Here is a 20,698-nt window from a genome sequence, read left to right on the forward strand (position 1 = left end):
GACACTGCATCTCCTAAAGGAGTCCATAGAATTTCTTATAAATGAAAAAAAAAGTTACCTTTAATGATTCCTTGAAAATTCCTCAAGTGTTCTTGACGTTAATGAATGATCCTGAGGCCTTGCAAGTCCAGGGTGGGGACCTAGAATGACTGTGACTATTCAGCAGAGGAATCTGAGTCCTGGACGGGTTCCAAGACTTACTTCAGAAACCAGCAAGGTGTGGCTTTGTATGTAGATGTGATTGCTGAACAGTTACAAATAAAAATTTATTAAATTCAATCATATTACAAACACACTGAAAAAGTTCATATTAAAGGAACCCCTAACAAAGCCTTTTATAAAAGATAAAATTCGTATACTGAATGATCACCCCTTAATTTACTAGTGCTGTCAGAGGGTGTTTGCATAGATTACATTTTCTTATGGTACACTGGTGTGATGGTCCTGGAAATTAACACCCTTTGAAAACATACCATGCATGGCTTGCCAGAGAGTGACAAACTCTGCCTATAGAGAAAAATCAATTAGCTAGAAATAATAGACAGGTCGTTTCTTCTGAGAGACGTGTCTGTAAACATGGCTCCCTTCTCCAGGAAGAAGCAGCGACGAAACATCTTCCTCCATTCGTTCCTGAACAGTGACATGTTGTAGAGAATGGGGTTTAGGGCTGAGTTGGCAAACGTGAAGGCCACAACCCAGAAGAACAGTGACGGCGAGATGACCAGGTCTCTCTTGAAGTTCTGGATCAAGATGAGGAGGATGGTGATGATGATGGGGCTCCACATGATGAAGAAGGAGATCATGAGCAGGAAGAGTGTGCGGAACAGCCTGAAGTCCTGCTGCGACACGCGGATCTGGTGGTTCTCCGAGTAAGCCAGGTTCACCGTCAGCCTTTTCCTCGATGCCTTTGTGATCTGCAAGAACACAAAAGAGCCAGAGCAACAATTTCCTGCAGAGCCACAGTGGAGGATGGGGCGTGGGGAGTGAGGTGGGGTCAGGGTAGGTTGATTTATGAGGAGCCAAGGGCCCCAGGCGTGGGATCTGTGGGATTTGGGACTGTATTTGTGCAGAGAGCGCTCCCTTCTCCGAGGCCTGGTGCGCCACCTGCACTTAGTGTGCATGGGAGAAACGGAGCACCTGGCTTGCCCCTTGAGAAATAAGAAAATTAGCCATCTTGTATGTAAATAGAGTTGATGAGGGGGAAATGAAAAGCCTGAATCGGATGGTCTAGAAGAGGGGTATGTGAACAGAAGCACGTTGCTATGGTCTGAATGTGACCTCCCCTCTCCCCCATTCCTATGTTGAAACCTAATCACCAAGGTGAGGCTATTTAGGAGGTGGGGACTTTGGAAGGTGATTATGTTATGGGGGATAAAACCCTCCTGAATGGAAGTGTCCTTTTTTATTTTATTTTAAGTTTTTTAAGTGTATTAGGGTAACACTGGTTAATACAATTGTATAATTTTCAGGTGTACATTATAATTTGACATCTATATATCCTATTGTGTGTTTACCACCCAAAATCTAGTTTCCTTCAGTTACCATATATTTGACCCCCTTTACCTTGTCTACCTCTTCCCTCCTCTCCCAACCCCCACCCTCTGGTAACCACTAGTCCATTGTCCATGTTCCTGAGTCTCTGTTTGTCCTGTTCATTTGTTGCTTTTAGGTTTATATCCCACATATAAGTGATCATGTGATTTTCAACTTTTTCAGTCTGGCTTATTTTGCTTAGCATGATTATCTCGAGGTCCATCTACAAATGGCAGTATTTCATCTCTTCTTATGGCTGAGTAATATTCCATTGTATATATGTACCATAGCTTCTTTAGACAATCATCTATTGCAGGACACTTTGGTTGCTTCCATGTCTTGGCCACTGTGAATAGTGCTGCTATGAACATAGCACGCAAATATCTTTTCAGATATGGGTTTTCAAGTCTTTGGGATAAATACCCAGTAGTGGGATTGCCGGATCATATGGTAGATCAATTCTTAGTTTTTTGAGGAACTTCCATACTGTTTTCTATAGTGGCTGTACCAATTTGCAGTCCCACCAGAAGTGTATGAGGGTTCCTTTTCCTCTGCATTCTCTCCAACATTTGTTATTACTTGTCCTGTTGATTATAGCTATTCTAACAGGTGTGAGGTGGTATCTCATTGTGGTTTTGATTCGCATTTCCCTAATAGCTAGTGATGTTGAGCATCTTTGCATATATTTATTGGCCATTTGTATGTCCTCTAGGGAGAAGTCTCTGTTCAGGTCCTCTGCCCATTTTTTGATTGGATCGTTTGTTTTTTTGGTGTTATTGAGTAGTATGAGTTCTTTCTATATTTTGGATATTAGGCCCTTATTGAGGAGTTGCTTGCACATATAGTTTTCCATTTGGATGGTTGCCTCTTTACCTTGTTGACAATTTCTTTTGCTGAGCAGAAGCTTTTTAGTTTGATGCAGTCCCATTCATTTATTTTTGCTTTTACTTCCCTTGACTTTGAGGTAAAATTCATAAAATCCTCTTTTAGTCCAAGGACCTTGAGTTTAGTTCCTATATTTTGTTCTATGCATTTTATTGATTCTGGTCTTATATTCATGTCCTTAATCCATTTTGAGTTAATTTTGGTGTGTGGTGATAGACAACAGTCTCGTTTCATTCTTTTGCAGGTGGCTTTCCAGTTTCCCCAGCACCATTTATTGAAGAGACTTTCCTTTCCCCACTGTATGTTTTTGGCTTTTTGTTGAAAATTATTTGCCCATATAAATATGGGTTTACTTCTGGACTCTCGATTCTGTTCCACTAGTATGTGTGTCTGTTTTGCTGCCAATACCATGCCGTTTTGATTACTGTCGCTTTGTAGTATAATTTGAAGTCAGGCAGAGTGATGCCTTCAGCCTCATTCTTTTTTCACAGGATGGCTTTGGCAATTCAGGGTCTTTTGTGCTTCCATACAAATCTGATGATTTTTTGTTCTATTTCTTTAAAATATGCCAATGGGATTTTGATGGGGATTGCATTAAGTCTGTATAATACTTTAGGTAATACGGTCATTTTAACTATATTGATTCTTCCAATCCAAGAACATAGAATATCTTTCCATTTCTTTATATCTTCGATTTCTTTTAATAGGATCTTGTAGTTTTCATTATATAGGTCCTTCACATGTTTCATTAGATTTATTCCTAGGTATTTTATTCTTTTTGTTTCAATTGCAAAAGGAATTATTTTTCCACTTCTTTTTCTGACACTTCATTATTAGAGTATAGGAACGCTATGGATTTTTGAACGTTGATTTTGTATCCAGAGACTTTACTGTGTTTGCTTCTTGTTTCCAGTAGTGTTCTTGTGGAGTCTTTAGGGTTTTCTATATAGAAAATCATGTCATCTGCAAATAGTGACAGTCTGACTTCTTCATTTCCTATTTGGATGCCTTTTATATCTTTCTTTTGCCTGATTGCTCTTGCTAGGACCTCCAATGTTATATTGAATAAGAGTGGCAATAGTGGACAGCCTTGCCTTGTTCCTGATCTTAGAGGGAAGGTTTTTAGTTTTTCACCATTAAGTATAATGTTAGTTAAGGGTTTGTCATATATGGCTTTTATTATGTTAAGGTACTTTCCTTTTATACTGATTTTGTTAAGTGTTTTGATCATAAATGGATGCTGTACATTGTCAGAGGCTTTTTCTGCATCTATTGATATGATATGATATGAATCATAGGATATGATCATATGATTCCCTTTATCATTATGAAGTGTCCCTAAGTATATTTCTTTATCTTTTTTTATTTTGAAGTCTATTTCGTTCAATATTAGTACCGCTACTCCCACTTTTTTCTGAATGCCATTCGCTTGAAATATCATTTTCCACTCTCTCACTTTGAGTCTATATTTGTCTATGAAACTGAGATGTGTCTCTGAGAGGCAGCATATGGTTGGGTTTTGTTTTTTGATTCATTCTGCAACTCTATGCCTTTTTTTTGGTGAGTTCAGTCCATTTACATTTAGGGTGATTATTGAAATATGGTCTTCTTATAGCAATTTTCTCTTTTGCTTTCTTGTAGCTCAGTGTTTCCATTGCTTCTTTGTCTTTGTGTTTCTGTTTTCTTTATTTTGTTTGGCTTTTGTGGATTTTGCCTCTAGTTCTTCTTGTTTTATGTTATATATTTCAGTTCTGAATCTTTGGTATGTGGTTACTATTACAAATATGAAAAAGATAGCTAAATATATACAGTCTTCCATTTTCTTCTGCTCGTGCCTTATCTCTATTCCACTTTGTGAATTTAGATCTTTGAATCCTCCCCTTTTCAGTCATCATTATCTCAGTTTGTCCCTATGTATGCTGAGTGTTCATTACTATCTTGCTATAGCAATTCTCTTATTATTTAAGCTTTTAATATCCTGTTCTTAGTAAGGGTTGCACTTCTCTGCTTCTATTTGCCTGATAGTCACTTTACTCCTAATTATGTGTTTTTTGTTTTGTTTTGTTATTTTGTTTTACATGAGCTGATACCTTTCAATATTTTCTGTAGTGCAGGCCTCATAGTGGAGAATTCCCTCAATTTTTGTATGTCCAGAAAGGTCTTAATTTCTCCTTCATATTTGAAGGAGAGCTTAGCTGATACATTATTCTAGGCTGGTAGTTCCTTTCACTTAACAGTTTAAATATTCGATTCCATTCCTTTCTGGCTTATAAGGTTTGCACTGAAAAGTCTGATGATAATCTAATGGGTTTTCTTTTATGAGTTACTGTCTTCTTTTCCCTGGCTTCCCTAAGAATTCTGTCTTTGTCATTGATTTTTGATAACTTTAATACTATGTGTCTTGGAGAAGGCCTTTTTGGGTTGATATAATTGGGTGTTCGGTTGACTTCTTGAATTCCAAGCTCTAGCTCGTTCCTTAAATTTGGGAAATTCTCGTTCACTATTTGTCTGACAATGCTTTCTAGTCCCTGCTCCTTTTCCTCACCTCCAATAATGCCCATTATTCTTATGTTTCCTCTCCTGATGGTATCAGCTACTTCTTGTATTTCTCCTTCGTTATTTTTCATTCTTCGGTTTATCTCTTCTTCCTTCTGATTTATTTCTAGATTTCTGTCTTCGATATCACCAATCCTTTTCTCCATTTGGTTGACTCTATTTCCCAAGCTTGCTATTTCATTTTTCAACTCTTGCAGTGTGTTCTTCATCTCCAGAAGTTCTATTTGGTTCCTTTTGAGGGTTTCAATCTCCTTGCTCTGCTCATCTAGTTGTTTTTTCAATTTCTGAAATTGTTGATTTTAGTTGTTTTGGATTTCATTGAGTTTTTTCAGAAGTACCAACCTGAATTCTCTGTCATTTAAGTCACATATTGCTATGTCTGTAAGCTTATTTTCTGGAGATTTTTCTCTTTCTTTCTGAGATGCCTTGTCACCTTGGTTGTTCATGGTGTTTAATGGACTATTTCTATGCTTAGGCATTAATGGAAGTGTATTCTGTTGTTTTTCCAGAAAGATTTATTATATAAAGGTCTCTCTTTAGCCTGCAGTAAAGAAGGTGCTTTTCTTTTGGTTTCCAGGAGGTGGTGTCTAAACCTCTTGGATCCCTGCTTTATATAAAGCCTAAATGTCTTTTTTTATTTTCTTGTAGATATTTAATCACACTTGCTACTCTCAGTTTCATTCCTTGTCAGTGTTAGCAACAGTTTCGGTAGTATTTGCTCAAATTCCCCTGGGGCTCCGCGGTGATCAGTCTCGGAGGGTATGTGGGGAAGGGTCCTTTGGGTTAGGGGTTGGAGGCTACAGCTCAGCCTTGGTTTTGGAACTAGGGCTAGTGAAAATTAACTGTTGTTTTTCTACTGTCCCATCCCACTTCTCTGCTTTCTGCCTTGAAGGCTGGGCCTGCTGCCATCTGCCAGAAGTTCCAGCACTTCTAGGCAAGGCTGATCAGGGAAGTTGCCGCACCTTCACCCCTCCCCCTCCACCTGCAAGGAGCTACAGCGGCTGTGAGGGGCAGCTTCTTTATTTCTTTCAGTCCACCGCCCAACACCTGGGGTTCTGACCTATATGGTAGCTCTTATGCGCAGATCCCACGCTCAGAAATACTGGTGTGTGGTTTGGGTGTTTTTTGTTCAGTTTTGGATGTTCAGCTTATTGTTGTTTCAAGGGGAGAGATCTGAGGATGTCTCTCACTCCGCCATGATTCCCAGAATTTTTGGAAGTGTCCTTAAGAAAGGGGCTGAGAGAGAGCTTCCTCAGCACTTCCACCATGGGAAGACACAGTGAGAAGTTGGCAGTCTACAACCCAGAAAAGGGCTCTCACCCAAGCCTCACCATGCTTGCACCCTGATCTTAGACTTCCAGCCTCTAGAACGGTGAGAAATAAATTTTTGTTGTTTCTAAGCCACCCAGTGTGTGGTATTTTGTTACGGTAGTCCAAACAAAGAAACACAGTTTCCCTGTTATTTCTTTCTTTTTGAAAGAGTTAAATAATTAGTTGTATAAAAGCAATATGTGCTCAAGGTAAAAATGCAAATGATATAATACTGAAGGAGATCAAAGGAAAAGATAGAAGGTATCTAGTCTCTAGATCCTCCATTTCTGCTTCTTGGAGGTGACCAAAGGAACGGTTTCCTGTATGCCCATCTGGACATGCTGCACGTCCACACACACGCCCGGCTGTGGGATCATAGGTGGCTGCACTTTTGCTTTGTACACAGATGAGACCACACCATGCACCCCACTCTGAACCTTGCTTCCTTTTTACTTAGCAGGATATCTTGGTTCTCATTCCATGTCAGCCCAGAGAGAAGGCACCTCATTCTTGTTAGTGGTTGCAGAGACTCCACAGTGTGGCTCTACCGCAATTTATTCAGGCTCCTACTGATGGGTATTTTATTTATTTAGCCTGTGTGTGTGTGCGCATGTGTGTGTGTGCGTGCGCGCGCGCGCGACAGGGGTGGGGGCGTAGGTACTGGCTGAAGTGGCTGTACACACATGTGTCCCTCTCCCCTCCTCTCTAGGTTGTTGGAAGAAGGAAGGAGCAGTGGGAGAAGGCGTAAGAGTATGGTCATGCCTGCATGCCCACACTAGATTCCTTTCTTTGCCTCAGGGCAATTGAAAATGGATCCTATAGTCTTGCCATAGGGCCCTGAGTTGGGGACTGTGGAAGGTGATGAGATTGGAGGCTGCTCATTTCCTAGGAGAGCTGCTGCTAGGACTCATTCTGAAAACATAGCTGGATCTGGGAAGGGCCCCAACCAATGCCCAGGGGAGGGGGGGAGAGGGGGCATGGCTATTTGCGAATGATGCTCTGATTAGCAGGGTTTGTTAGCACCACCACCAGCTACATGGAAACCAGAGGCAATAACCAACAGAGGGGGACAATCACCTCACATTAGTTAGCAACCATACAAGTTCCTTGTCCATGAGGGAAATCAGCAGCACTGACACCTGCTCCTCTGCACCCCACTCCCATTCTGCCTCGTGGGGACGGGAGACTTTAAATTGACTATGCAATTGATGGTTGATTATAAGCAGGCATAACCAAAAAGAGACCGGAATGTTTGAGAATCAGTCTTAAGTGTCATTAAATGTTCTCCTCCCTAGTAAGAAAGAGGAGCTGGTCAGAGCACTACTGGTGACATTTATTGAAAAATCAGCACCATTTCATATTTATGCCCCAGTTAAGAGGTGATGATTGGTGGGATACACATCCTCATGCACATCTTCATGCACTTAGGTGGGTATATCAGTAGAATAAATTCCCAACAGTGGAACTGCCGGGATCGCTAATATTTCATACAAATGAGTGAGGCCAACATTATAGCAGTGGGATTGTGGGCAAAGAAGGCACCCCTGGTTATGTGGGTTTAGAATTGGGTTCTGAGAGCCCAGCTCTGGTTGGGGGAAGGGGAGCAGAAGAAAAAGTAGGTTCTGGACTCTTCTTTCAGGAGCCCTTGAAAGTGTTGCTTCTCATGTCTCCTATCCAATCTATTCAGTTAGTGTCTTGCTTCAGTATCTATCAGAGAGGCTGGTTACTAGTTGGCAATGTAAACCAAACCCCAACAGTTAGCATCGACAGCCTGATTGAAGGCACTTGGGAGTGGCTGGGAGACTATTTCCCTGGGAAACTGTTTATTGGAAAAAGCCACTAAAGATATATAGCATGGCTGAGTCATGAGGAAAGAGGAAGCAGAAAAGGCAGAAAGGTGAATAAGGACACTGCCCCAAGCACATGAAGTAGCTCTGGAAGGGAAGAACCCAAGTGAGGCCTGTTCTCAATCCCTTGACCAGGCCAGAGCCAGCAACGAGGGCAGGGACTGTAGAGTGGTTTCTCAAAGGAGATTCCATGGAGCACCAGTCCAGAGGGGGAAACCCAGATTTAGCAATGCTGTCTACTCTGTTCCTGGATTGGAGATTTCCAAAGTACATCAGCATAATAAAGGCTCTGAGAAGTCCTGCAGCAAAGAAACCCATTTAACTTTGATTAACCCAATTTTTCCCCAGCTCATTTGATCATGGTACCCTTTCTAATATCTAACACCCCATGGAGGTCTAAGCGTGCCCTAGAGACTCTGTTTTAGAATAGAAGATAAGGTGGTTTGAAAGAGGCATTTCTCAGGCCCAGTGATGGAGCCCAAATTAGAGGCAGTAGTGACAAGCTAGAGGTGGGGCTGGTGGGGGTGGGTGGTTTAGTTCTGTGTCCCATGGCTTCAAATGATTTGCTAATTGTGTCTCTGTGGATATGGCTAGTTAACATTGACGTTCAATTGATTTTACAGAGCTATGCTCTTAACAAAAAAAACAAACAAACAAACAAACAAACAAAAAACCCAGCACAAAAAGCTGATTTGGTGCCTCTGAGTATGAATATCTTCAGAGGGAGAGAGAGGCGCACCGTGCGGGCCTTCCCAGACCCTCCATCCACCTGGCAGCAACTTATCTGCTTCCCGGCTACCTAGCAAACCTACAGGTGCAAAGTGAGGACAAACGTCTTAGTCCTCCTGGAAAATGGGCAACAGTTTTGCTAGTGGGATGGGAAGTAACTTTTAAAATTCTTATATTTGCATTAACATTGTGTTTTCAAAACATTATCATACTGCACTCTCATTTTATTGTGTTAAACAATCCACTGAGGCCCATTTATCTCCAGAGAAAACTGAAGCCCACATTTATTAGGTAACTTGCCTAAGGTCACACAGTAATAAAGCTTGAACTAGAACCCAGGTCTTAGGACACTTTGTCCAGTGGTTTTCCCACTGCCCAAGAGGAGAAGACACTGTTGGCCTTTTAATGTGATCCAAGACTTGTGCCTTACTCATCAATGAGTGTTTGTTTAGTGAGCACTGTAATGGATAAGCCAGACCCTACTCTAGGCACAGGGCTATAACAGTAAACAAAGTCTGCCCTCATGGAGCTTACATTCTAGTGAGAAAGACAGATGATATACAAACAACTACACAAAGATGAAATATGACAGGGCTTGTACATGCTTTGAAGAGAAATAAATCGCGGTAAGGAACTACTGAATGATGGGGAGTCTTTCCGTGGAACAGCCTTTTGAATACAGACCTAAACAAAGTGGGGGAATGGCCTGTGCAGAAATTTGGTGAAGAGAAATGGCAGGTATAAAGGCTCTGAGGCAGCAGTGTGTTGGCGTGTGTGAGAAACAGCCCCAAGGCTAACATAGACACAAGAGAGGGGAGAAGATGAGCTGAGAAGGGCAGGCAGGGGCCAGATCACATCCGGCTTTAAGGTGAGGGCTTTGGATTTTGTTTCTTGTGTGAAGGAAGTGATGGGTTCTAAATTATATCTTTGACCTATTCCTTAAAGCACCATTTCACAACTGTGAGCCATGATAGATATTCGGTTTCACTGAGAAGCTGTCCTGGGGTCTGCGACAGGGAGAACTGAAGGCTGGCCATGGGTTTATATGTAAAGTGCCTGGACAGTAATAAACTGGATAAGAGGACACTTCCCTCAACTCATCAGGACTCTTGGGTCTCCCAGAGTGTTCTCAGGTGAGCCCTGGCCTGAAAAAAAGATGAAGGAGTGTGTGGGAAATCTTTCCATGGAATACCCCAATCCTCCCTCAGCAAGAGCAGGCAGCTAAGAAGTATGAGGCATGAGTCAAAGGAGACCAGAACCCTCTTGGCCTCCAAGGGACTCTGGAGTCAGACTGCCCGATACTGGGTTTAAATGTTGATATTGCTGCTTATGTGCTGTGTAACCTTGGGCAAGTTACTTAACCTTTCTCTGCCTTGGTTTCCTCACCTGTCATTCTTATTATGATTAAGAGTTCCTGACACACTGTAAACACTACATAAATATTTGTTAAATAATATTTAAAAAATTAATTCTACATTTCTCTTCCTTTTCTCTCCCCACCCCCACTTTTTTTAACATAACAATAATAGCTAATACTTACATAGTGCTTACACATCCCAGGCCTCTTTGTAAGGCTTCAGGCCTGAACTGGCCTCATACACTTGAACAAGCCCCAGACTGAGGGTCACTTGAGAGGGGGGAATCACAAGTCAACTGGTGGGCAAAAATCTAAGGAACAACATGGGTGGGGAGGCATCTCCCACAGGACCTAGGGATTAGCAGACTCGGATGGAAATTGGCCTGGCTTTGGGTTCTGAGCATCTAAGAAGGTTACAGATCCTCAGCTACAAAGAAAGGGCCATAAAAGTGGTCAGACAGCAAGCAGGACCAATAGGGCCCCACTTCAATATCCTTGTTTGACAAATGACCCATAATATGCTATAAAACCAAGATTCAACAACTGTAAACCTCTGTGAGGACTCAAAGGCTTTGCATTAAGCCTTCTCAAACAAGCATGAACACATGTACACACTACTTGCCTGGGCCAGCACCACATATGTAAATGGGTGGCCTCCAGAGGTAGGAAGTAGACTGGTAGGTCTTTCTTTACATCCCTGTACATGCTCGCGCCGAAGGTAAAGACCATGTCCTGTTTAGACTCCCTTTTGAAAGGCACATTTCCTAGGGGTGTGGGCAGCTACTGGAAGGTGGCAGGAGGGGGCTTCCAGTAAGATTCTGTTTCTCTTTCTATTTCTGGGAGCTGCTTTGGGAGTGTGGTCAGTTTGCAAGCTGTGCATGTATGCTGGGTGTGCTTTTCTGTATATATATTATACTGCAATAAAAAGTTGTTAAAAGTGTACCTTCTCTATTGCTACATTGCTGTGTGCGGTGGGGAAACAATGGACACCATAAAATAAAGTACGTCATAGCTGTATGACAGAAGGCTGTGAAGCCACTAAAAATAATGAGGCAGAGATAAAGGAACTGAAATGGGAAGATGTTATGATGTAGTGTTAAGTGAAAAAAGAAAGTTAAGGAGCAGATAGTGTTATCTCAAGTCTGAAAAAAATTGTATTGAATTGTGACAAATAGTTGACATTTGATCATTTTATATGGTTCATCATATATATATATCATATATGTAAATATAGCATAAAGAAATGTATGTATGTAAATTTTTAAGAAAAATAACATAAAAAAAAACCAAACTTTGAATCGTTAAAAATGGGGGTAGAGATTTTAGTTTTTGTGTTACATATTTCTAAGTCTTTAATTTTTTATAATAAGTTTGTATTTAGTGATCAGTAAAACATAATAACAATCGCAAAGATAAAACTTTTTTTTTTTTTTTTTGCAGAAGGGGTGGATCTGGACAGTGAACCAAGCCTGAACTGGCATGAACACTAAGGTAAATTCTGACCAGGAAATGCTAAGCTTACCCCTGAAATACCCTGAGCCTGAGTGGAGCTGAGCTGCGGTCTGGATGCGGATGTACCTGTAAAATTTTGGAGTAGCTGGTCACAATGAGCAGTCCTGGCACGAAGAAGTTCAAAGTAACAAATGACACGTCCCAAGAGATTTCTCCGGCAATGCTGGGCCAAATCAGTGTGCAGATCGGAATTTCCTAGTTACACAGAGGAAGTGAAAGTCATTTAAACGCTAGCTTCTCATTTGGCCTTTAGCTCAGTCCCAGCTGGGTGTTTACCGGGCACTGTTACACTCCTGCGGTACACTGCTACATGACTGGTATGACAAGAAACCCCAGAAGCCTTTCCGCTGCCCACAAAACCCCACTTACAAGTCGTTTGCCTCTGACCTCAGAGTAACCGTAACTGTTATTCCCATTCTCCAGGAGAAGCGACTGGCCCTCAGGGCCGCAGACTGGTAAGAGCCGGGGTCAGTTCCTAGGCATGACTCCAGGTTCAGTTCTCTTTTCACTTCCCTTACCTGAGCTGCAAAGAGCCTCTGAGGCTTCTCTTCCAAGTCCTTCATTTTACAGGCGAAAAAAATGACCCCCCGAAAGGTATTGTACATTAGAAGTGACATACTACACACAAGCATATCAAAACAAGAATAAGGTTTCAGTGCAGTCACACTGTGTATGCTGAAGGCGATAGGATCTATGCTAAGGCATTAAGTATTCAAATGCCTGCGTGGTGCCAAGTTGCCTCAGAGAAGGCCATGACTTACTCCGAGACAATTCTGGTACCCAGACTAGGGAGTTCTGTCCTCGTGTGCCTCTCCAGAGGAGCACAGTGCAGGCCCAGAGCAAGATGCAACCACCATGCCCCATCAATTCAAGACATGAAACCTCTGGAATGTGGCGGAAGAGCGTGAGGTTGAGAACTTGCTATCACTACATTATGTTGAATTCAAACGTTTGAAACTAATATGTACCCCCAAAATAGTGGTGACCTTACTAGTTAGTAAGAGCTGCTGCAACAATTTCTTCCAATAAATAAGTAGTCAATGAAGAGTCCTACCTACCTACTTACCTACCGACCTACCTATCTATCCTCCCGAACACAATTTTCCTGTGTCTGCTTGACTATAGGACAAAACCACTTAGAAAACAAGTTGCCCTAAACATGTAGGATAGATTTTTGAAAGCACATTCTTTTTACACATTTATTGATTTTTGGTGGACAAGGCCTCTTAACTAATGTCCAGGAGTAGGATTATCATCCATGGTACCATTCATTCATTCATTCACTCAACCAATATTTATTGAACATTATACTAGGCAAAGGCAAAGAATTTTTATCATTTCCCAACATGTATCATAATTGAGTGGTCACACTCAAACTACAGTCAAATAGTCACCTCTTTCCTATTCAGCATTAACAGAAAATATTCTAATATTTATTGAGTATTTATTTTGTGCCAGGCAGCATTTTACATACATTATCTCATTGAATGTTCACAACAACTTTATTGAAATGCATTATTTTTTTTTTCTCATTATACAGAGGAAGAAACTAAGGCTTAGAAATATCATCCTAAAATAATGGTCTATAACACTAAAGATGTTCTCCTTTTAATCGTGCAGTATTTCCCCTAAAGAGCTAAGTGTTTATGGGAGCATCCAAGGATCTACCAAGAAAACTCATAAGGTAAGTCGAGCAGGGAAGAATGACTTAATTACATTTGTACCTTAAAGAGGACGGGGGCGGGGGGTGGGGTAGAGAGTGTTGCTTCCTTTTCCTATATTGTTTGAATGACTTGCGAATACACTGGGCATTCCAGAACCTTGTTCCTCCATCCTAGTCCCTACTGTCCACACCTGATGGGATAAAGTGTATTAGATCTTTTTCATTTTGGTGACTGGAAAGGCACTTGCATCTCTCAAGGATCTTCTGAACATTGGCAGCGGGGCGACCATGGCTTTTTAGATAATCCACGCAACCTTCACTTGTACTCAGCCCTCTGCCCACCACAGGCCTCTCCTTCTACCACATCAGTGGACGACACGTACCAACAGATATGCTGAAGCAATGATCAGGAGAAACCGATTCCAGCCCTCAATGTGAGTTGGTTTCTAATTCCTACTCTCATACAGGGAGGTCAGAAAAACAGATGACTCCAGAACCATTTCTTAAAACCTCCAAGAAGCCTGAACTTTTTCTAAAAGCCTTCTCCAGAATGCCTGCCAACACCTCTCCCGGCTTAACAAGATTTTATAGAAGAATGTGTAATAATAGAGTAAAGTGTTGTCCCTACATTAAGGGCAAAAAAATATATCCCTAAATTATATGCCTGTATTATCCTAGTGTTATTGAAGAAAATGTGTAGATGTGAATGAACAGATATACACCTATGCATGTACCTAAACAGACAGACACACACACACACACACACACACACACACACACACACACACACACACACACACACACACACACAGAAAAAAGACTGTAAGGTACACTCCAGAAAATGAACAGTGTCTGTTTCTAGGTGGTGCTCTTAAGTTATTTTTATTCTTTTAGTTTATATGAATTTTCTAAATTTTCTATCATATGCCTATATGGTTATTTTAAGAGCAAAAAGATGACAGTAAAAGTTAATTCTTAAGAGAACTGATGATCAGTTAATTTTTAAGAGAATTAATGATCAAACATGAAACATGGTGACTATGATAGTTTAGCAAAACTAACCAGCTATTTTTCAACAAAGACAATGAACCTGTCCCAGAAAGCCTCCTAAATTTCATGCCTCCGATGAAGATGCTCTTTCACCTTTGACTTGAGGGACCCACCCTAGGCAGACTGTGTGGTAAGGAAATAAGATAAGAACTCAGCACAGCACCCTCATACATGAGCTAAGAGACAGTATGTATTGCTGGCCTGTGTGGACTAAATGACTGATTTATATGCTCTTTAGAAAGCTTTATATGGTATTATTGGTTAAATGCAATGTTTATTCTCATTAAAAAAAATAAAAGCACCAGGCTCACAGTCAGAGATCTAACTTGGTGTTACAATTTTGTTTCTGTGGAAAAATCTATTTGACTTAAGTAGTCCTGATTCTAGGTATTCTCTCCCAGGTTGGGACTTATAGGAGTTGGGACTTATAGTGAGTCCAATCTGGAAGGTGATGGTATGAGTGTTATCATAGTCTCTGTACTTTTTCTGCACATTTGAAATGTTTCCTGATTTTAAAAAGGACATTTAAAAACCCAAAGTATTAAGCCTGCTTTGTTACTTAGACATAGAAGTAGAGCTCGCCAAGTCTATAACAGTATCCTTTAATTTTTTGTGTCCTTTAGTGTTTGTTCAACCACTCATTGACCCAAGCCAAGGTGGCTGAGCCACTGTGAGACCACAGTGAAGATGGGCTTGGTCCCTGCCCTCAAGGAGGCTACAGTGCAGTCAGGCACTAGGAAACTTCAATACAGGGCAGCAAGCTGGAAGCACCCACAAAGCTCCAGGTGACAGGAGAGTGGAGTCATCTGGAAAAGCTGCATCCAAGAGGGGTTGTGTCAGCTGTGCCTGTAAGGATAAAGTTTCACCCAGGGGAATGGAGAAGCCGGGGCTCAATGTCAGGACCAGCAAGGATGAAGACAGGAGGGAAGGCCACGTAGAGCAGGGGAAGCTTGGTTAAGCGTGAGATATATCATCATCCCAACCTCCACCTCTCCTTGGAAATCTCATCCATTTCCATGACTCCTTTTTACAGATGATGCTGCAATCTACCCTTTTCAGCTCAGTTTTCTCACCTCACCCCATAGCCCCGAGGACATCTCTGCAGGCTGTCTCATAGGTAAGTCAAGCCTCCAGTGCCTCACTCCCAAAAGGTTCCATCTCCTGTGGTCACTGACTCAAGACAGAAACCTGAGTACTAACCTTCTGCCTTCGTCTTCTTTCCTCGCCTGTCAGACGGAACTTTTAAGTTTTGCTTTAATATCTATCAAACCCACCCACAAATCTCTTTCTCACTGGTCCACTCCATCCCAGACCAGGCCATCTCTCACCTTGTAAGTTCAAACTCCCTAACGGAGTGTGCCTGAGCTTTCTATGGCTGGGCCCCACCAACCCTTCCAGAACCATCTCTTGCCAACCATAGTCTAGTTCCTCTGCCTGTAACGTTCCTCCAGTTCCGCACATCGTTGTCTGGCTGACTGCCTCTCCTTTTCACACTCGGCTGAGATGTCACTCACACTTTTCTAAAAAGACACCCCTGTGAATGGGGACATCTATCTATAGGCGCTGTTCAAATGCTGACCCCTCCTCACAGTGGTTATATACAAATGTCGCCTGATTCCAGCTGTTTCTAGCCAGTTTCTCTAGTGATTCTTCCTAGAGTAACCCTGGGCATCCCTTTGTAAATCATTCTTCCTGCCCCACGTCTTCAAACAAAATGGAAAACTTCAAGGTCACTTTAAGAAACTGGGAATCCTAGTTAGATATCTCTCATCAGAGCTTCCCAACAGAAAAGAAAGAAAACGTCAATGCAAGAGATGGACTTACTTTCTTATATCTTAAAAGCATCCTCATATTGACAAAGACAAGCAAACTGTCTCCTCAACCAGTCCACACTTAGTAGACACATGATGGAATTACTGGCCTTTAATCAGGGCAGGGTGGGGCAGTAGGACCAAGAACTCCTAAGGAAGTGTGAACTCATGGGAAATGACACCGGGAGGAACAGACTGACCTGGGCTAAATTCCAGTTCCATCCTTGTCCTGCTCTGTGACTTTAGGCATTTCCTCCTTCAGTAAATAAACATATGAACACCTACTTGTGGGGTAACTGTGAGGACTGAATCGTGCCAGGGTCCGGGGCCACCTGAGTACTCAATAAATGCACCCCCTTGAAGAGAAAGATAGTGTCTTGGTCATGTGACTCGTGGTGGGAGCAGGAGGGAAAGGAAAGGTGCTCAGTAAATGTTTGTGGAATAAATGGACAGCACATTCTGGCCAGGGTGACAGTCCTCCCCACCTGTCAGTGAGGGTCACCGCCCCACCGGGGCCACGGCACACATAGGCAGGAATCCCATCGGAATAGGCTGAGCTGTCCTGGCTGAGATTTCTAAGTTACTAGGATGTGTCCACCCTCTTAAAATGGCAGTCTATTATTTTATAGCAATCGGAAGAATTACACTGTTTAAAGAATGTTTAAAATATTTATAACCAAAGATAAGGAAGCCAATAATAGCTGGCAATTCTTGAGCATTTAACTGTGTATGTGCCAGATGTTGCCCCATTTACTGAACATTAGTCCCTATGACAGTCCTAGGAGATTAATACTGTTATCATGCCCATCTTTCAGGCAAGGATAGTGACATACAGAGAGGCAGGACCACTTGCCTCTGTCACATAGCTCCTAAATGGTAGAGGTGGGATTCAAACGCAGAATGTTTGACACCAAAATCCTCACTCTTAATACCAAATTATCTAGCATTTTCTGTCATGTCTATCATTTCAGGAAAGGTTTAGAGAGTCTGGTCACCCAGGACTGCTGGGCACCCACTGGCCAAATGGACAAATGTAACCACATTCCTGGATCTTTTTGTTGGGATGGGGTGGTGCACAGATAAGCAGAAGCTCCAAGAAGCACTGTTTCCCTGGCCAGCACTCCTTGAAGGCAGGGAGCCAGCCTGAGCTTGGGGTTAGTTAGTACTCTCAGTTGGTGGTGCGGGTAGGAAAATGTCCCCCATCCAAAACCTTCATATTTCATGAAGCCAGGAGTAGAGGACTGAGAAAACAAGACTTTGCTAATTTTAATGTGAGACTCAGTTCAGTCTAGACCAGATCTTTCTCCTTTTTTTAAATGGCCACATTCTCCCCAACACCCCCCGCCCCACCTTTTTTTCATTTCTTTCCTTTCGACTTATTTCCCAGAGCACTGAGCCTGTTTGCTCACCTGTAAGACAAGCTGTTTCCTGCATGCTCAGGTCACAGCCTTTGTGGAAACGGGGAGTTTTTCTGTTTGTTGGTTTAACTGGCAGGTGTATGTGTGGGTGGCGGAGGAAGACAAAGAGGATGGAGAACGGGAAAGGACTATAGAGGTTTCATGACAAGCTCCCTCTCCCTACCTCTACTATTTTAAGGGAACAAGGCTCCTGTAGCCAACTCACCTGGCCCCCAATCTTCTGAGGTGCCGTGCAGGTCCATTCTCTCCCTGTGGCTTTGCCCAAATTCCTCTTCCAAGGCTCTGAAGACCAAGGAAGTGTTTCTGCATTTAAACAAGAGGGGCCTGTGTGCCCGACCCCAAGGAGAACAGAGGGAAGGCCACCACAACACAGATCTCCATAGAAGCACCTTGCAGTACAACTCTGGTCATTCTGGAAGTGGAATGTAGGAGGTTTTGACCACACACAGATGTCCTACCAGGGGTAAAATACAAAGCGGCGAGACATGGAAGGTCCGTCATCTGTGCAAAAGACTTCTCACTCAAACATTCACCTGTGTCCATGCCAGCAACCAGTTTTGGTCTGAGCTTTTGGCCTACAGGTGACATGAGGCTCATTTTTTAGTGTTATTCGCAGTTAAGTAGAAGTGTACCTAAAACAACTGTAAAAGGGAGAGGCACGAGGTACACATCTGGAAATCTAAGATGCCCTTAAGATATATTCTATTTGATCCTTAATTCCCTGAGTGTTAATTTTTCTGTAAGAAAAAAAGTGGGGAGAAATCCCTCAAATTCTGTGGAAAACACAGAAATGCTGTAATTCAGTGAGAGAATAACTTAAAAAATCAGAAGACTGATGGCAGAACCCCAGCTTCCAGCTGATCCAATTGGTCTGAGATGAGGCCTGGTCTTTTGCTTATTTGAGAGGCATCTATGTGACCCATCTTAATTCTCAGGTGTAATCTGGTCTGAGGAAGGACAAACCTGCCAAGTAAGCTAGGATCTTTGGTCTGCCCATGTTGGTGTCACCCACCAGTTCAGCTAATCCCAGCTTTCCCGGTCCCCACTTGAGGTGACATGCCACAGGCTTACATATTTTTTGATCAAGTGCCACAGGCTTGAGACAGTTCTAGCCTGTTAGTCACAAAACAAAACAAATAGGCAAAAATCCCAAAATGTATTACATATAGAAATAAATTATCAAGACGCTTTTAAGTTTTATGTGTGTTAAAAGAAAAAAAAAAGATATTGCTTACGCAGGATGCAGATCCTCCCCTCCAAAGCCCCCCCCATACACACACACACTAATAAAGCCCTGTGTGACACTGGTGGGTGACACCAACATGGTCTGAGGAAACCCCCAGAAAAGCCCACCTCTGCAAACTGACTGAAGGACACACCCGGGGGGCGGGGGACGTCCCCTGTTCAGACTGTGTTCACCTCCAGAGCTTGAAGTCTTCCCCCGAGTGACTTCTCATTCCCCTCTGACTCCCTACCTTCCCATCCACTTCTGGCCACTGCACAGGTTTCTCTTTGTGGTTTGTAAGGAGCTTGCTCAGGGTGCCCCACGCTCCCTCCTGGTGCTCAGGTTGAGTTTTCGTGGTCGCGCGACCTCTCTAGGGGAAAGGAAGGGCAAAGAATCCAGCCTCCGCAGACCCTAGGGGAAGCTGAGCCCCGAGCGAGGGTTCATACCTTCCCGTAGGGGCGCACAGACCTGTCTCCTTTTCCTGCCCCTTCCCGCGATGCGCAGAAAACCTAATACACAGGATAACAACCAGAACCGCCGGCCACTGTCCTACAACCCGGCCTGCGCCCGGGGTGAATCTCGGCGCGCAAACCCTGCAGCGGCGCAGCAAGCAGGCCAGCAACGTCAACCCACCAGCGCCCGCGATTCTGGAGCGCTGGACTGGAGTAGACCCGAGCCAATGTCATGAACTGTCTGAAGAACCTTTTTTAGACCGTGGACCACCCTCCCCAACTCCCTCCCCCACGATCCCAGTGACAACTCTGGGCGCGCTGCCTGGAATAAAGCTCACGGGCCCAGCTCATGCAGAACATTTCGGGTGCCCAAGATATTCTGAAACCACTCGTCATCCAAGTCTCTTAGAGTAAGATCCTGTGGTCTAGTCTAATCCTTCCGACTTGCAGTTGGAAAAATTGAGGCTCCAAGAGGAGAAGTCACAACCCCCTTAGACACAGCACTGAGTCTGCGGTCCCTGGGTCTCCAATGCCCTTTCTCCCTGACCCACCCACATGCACCTGCCCGCGGGTTCTGAACCCTTGCTCAGACCTCACTGAATCTGCTAAGCACGATCTCAGCTCCTCGCACTAAGGGTGAGATATCCTGAGAGACTTATTTCTCTGTGTGCCTCTGCTTCCTCATCTGTAAAGTAGGTGGTAAGAGGACCGTCGCACCCAGCGAGAAAGCAGAATTCAATATAATGTGATTAGCTACTCCCGATCCCCGAAGTTCTGGCTGGCTGGCTGTTAAGCCCCCTGTTATTTCATTAACTTTGCAATAAAGAGTCAGTGCACTATACAGACATTTTGGGAACTCCACTTACATCTTTTTGGAGGGTGTTTGTGGGACCTACACTGCAGAGTTGCAGTGAAATATGAGATAAAACTTCACAGCGCTGGGCACAGTGTCTGACACAGCAGTTAAGTGCAACAAATGGCCTATTACTGCTGTTGTTAATCCTCATCCCAGGTTACCGTTTCCTTCGGATCCCCGCCTACCAGCCCGCCCAGGACACCTGCCCGGAGCTCACCTGGTCGGTGCCGGGAAGGCGCTGCGGGACAACGTGGAAGAAGACGCAGAGGGGCAGCGTGGCGAGCGCGGAGTAGCCCCAGATGAGCGCGAGCATTGCCGCCCGCGCCCTCCGCCCCGGGCCTCGCACACCGCGCTGCAGGCGCACGATGCACACCATGCGCTCAAGGCTGACGGCCGCCAGCGTGAAGATGGTGACGCTGCCGCTCAGGCTCATTACGTAGAAGAGCAGGTGGCAGGCGACCGGGCCCAGCATCCAAGCCTCCGTCCAGCGCAC

At 43.5% G+C, this 20,698-nt stretch overlaps 1 protein-coding gene across 2 annotated transcripts in view; it reads right to left on the reverse strand.

Annotated features, from left to right (window-relative positions):
- Positions 1–247: 247 nt before the first annotated feature.
- The window catches only part of FFAR4 (free fatty acid receptor 4), a 21,837-nt gene continuing 1,386 nt past the window's right edge, over positions 248–20,698 (reverse strand). The window contains exons 2-4 of one of the 2 annotated variants that reach the window (XM_023531436.1): positions 20,423–20,683; positions 11,797–11,925; positions 248–914 (exon numbers count right to left, since the gene is read on the reverse strand). In XM_023531436.1, coding sequence (XP_023387204.1) covers positions 525–914; positions 11,797–11,925; positions 20,423–20,683 — 780 coding nt within the window. In that variant the 3' untranslated portion in view covers positions 248–524. The remainder of the gene's footprint in view (positions 915–11,796; positions 11,926–20,422; positions 20,684–20,698) is intronic. The other variant, XM_011361557.2, reaches the window with a different exon arrangement.

This window comes from Pteropus vampyrus, unplaced genomic scaffold (genome assembly GCF_000151845.1).
Source record: "Pteropus vampyrus isolate Shadow unplaced genomic scaffold, Pvam_2.0 Scaffold68, whole genome shotgun sequence".
NCBI lineage: Eukaryota > Metazoa > Chordata > Mammalia > Chiroptera > Pteropodidae > Pteropus > Pteropus vampyrus.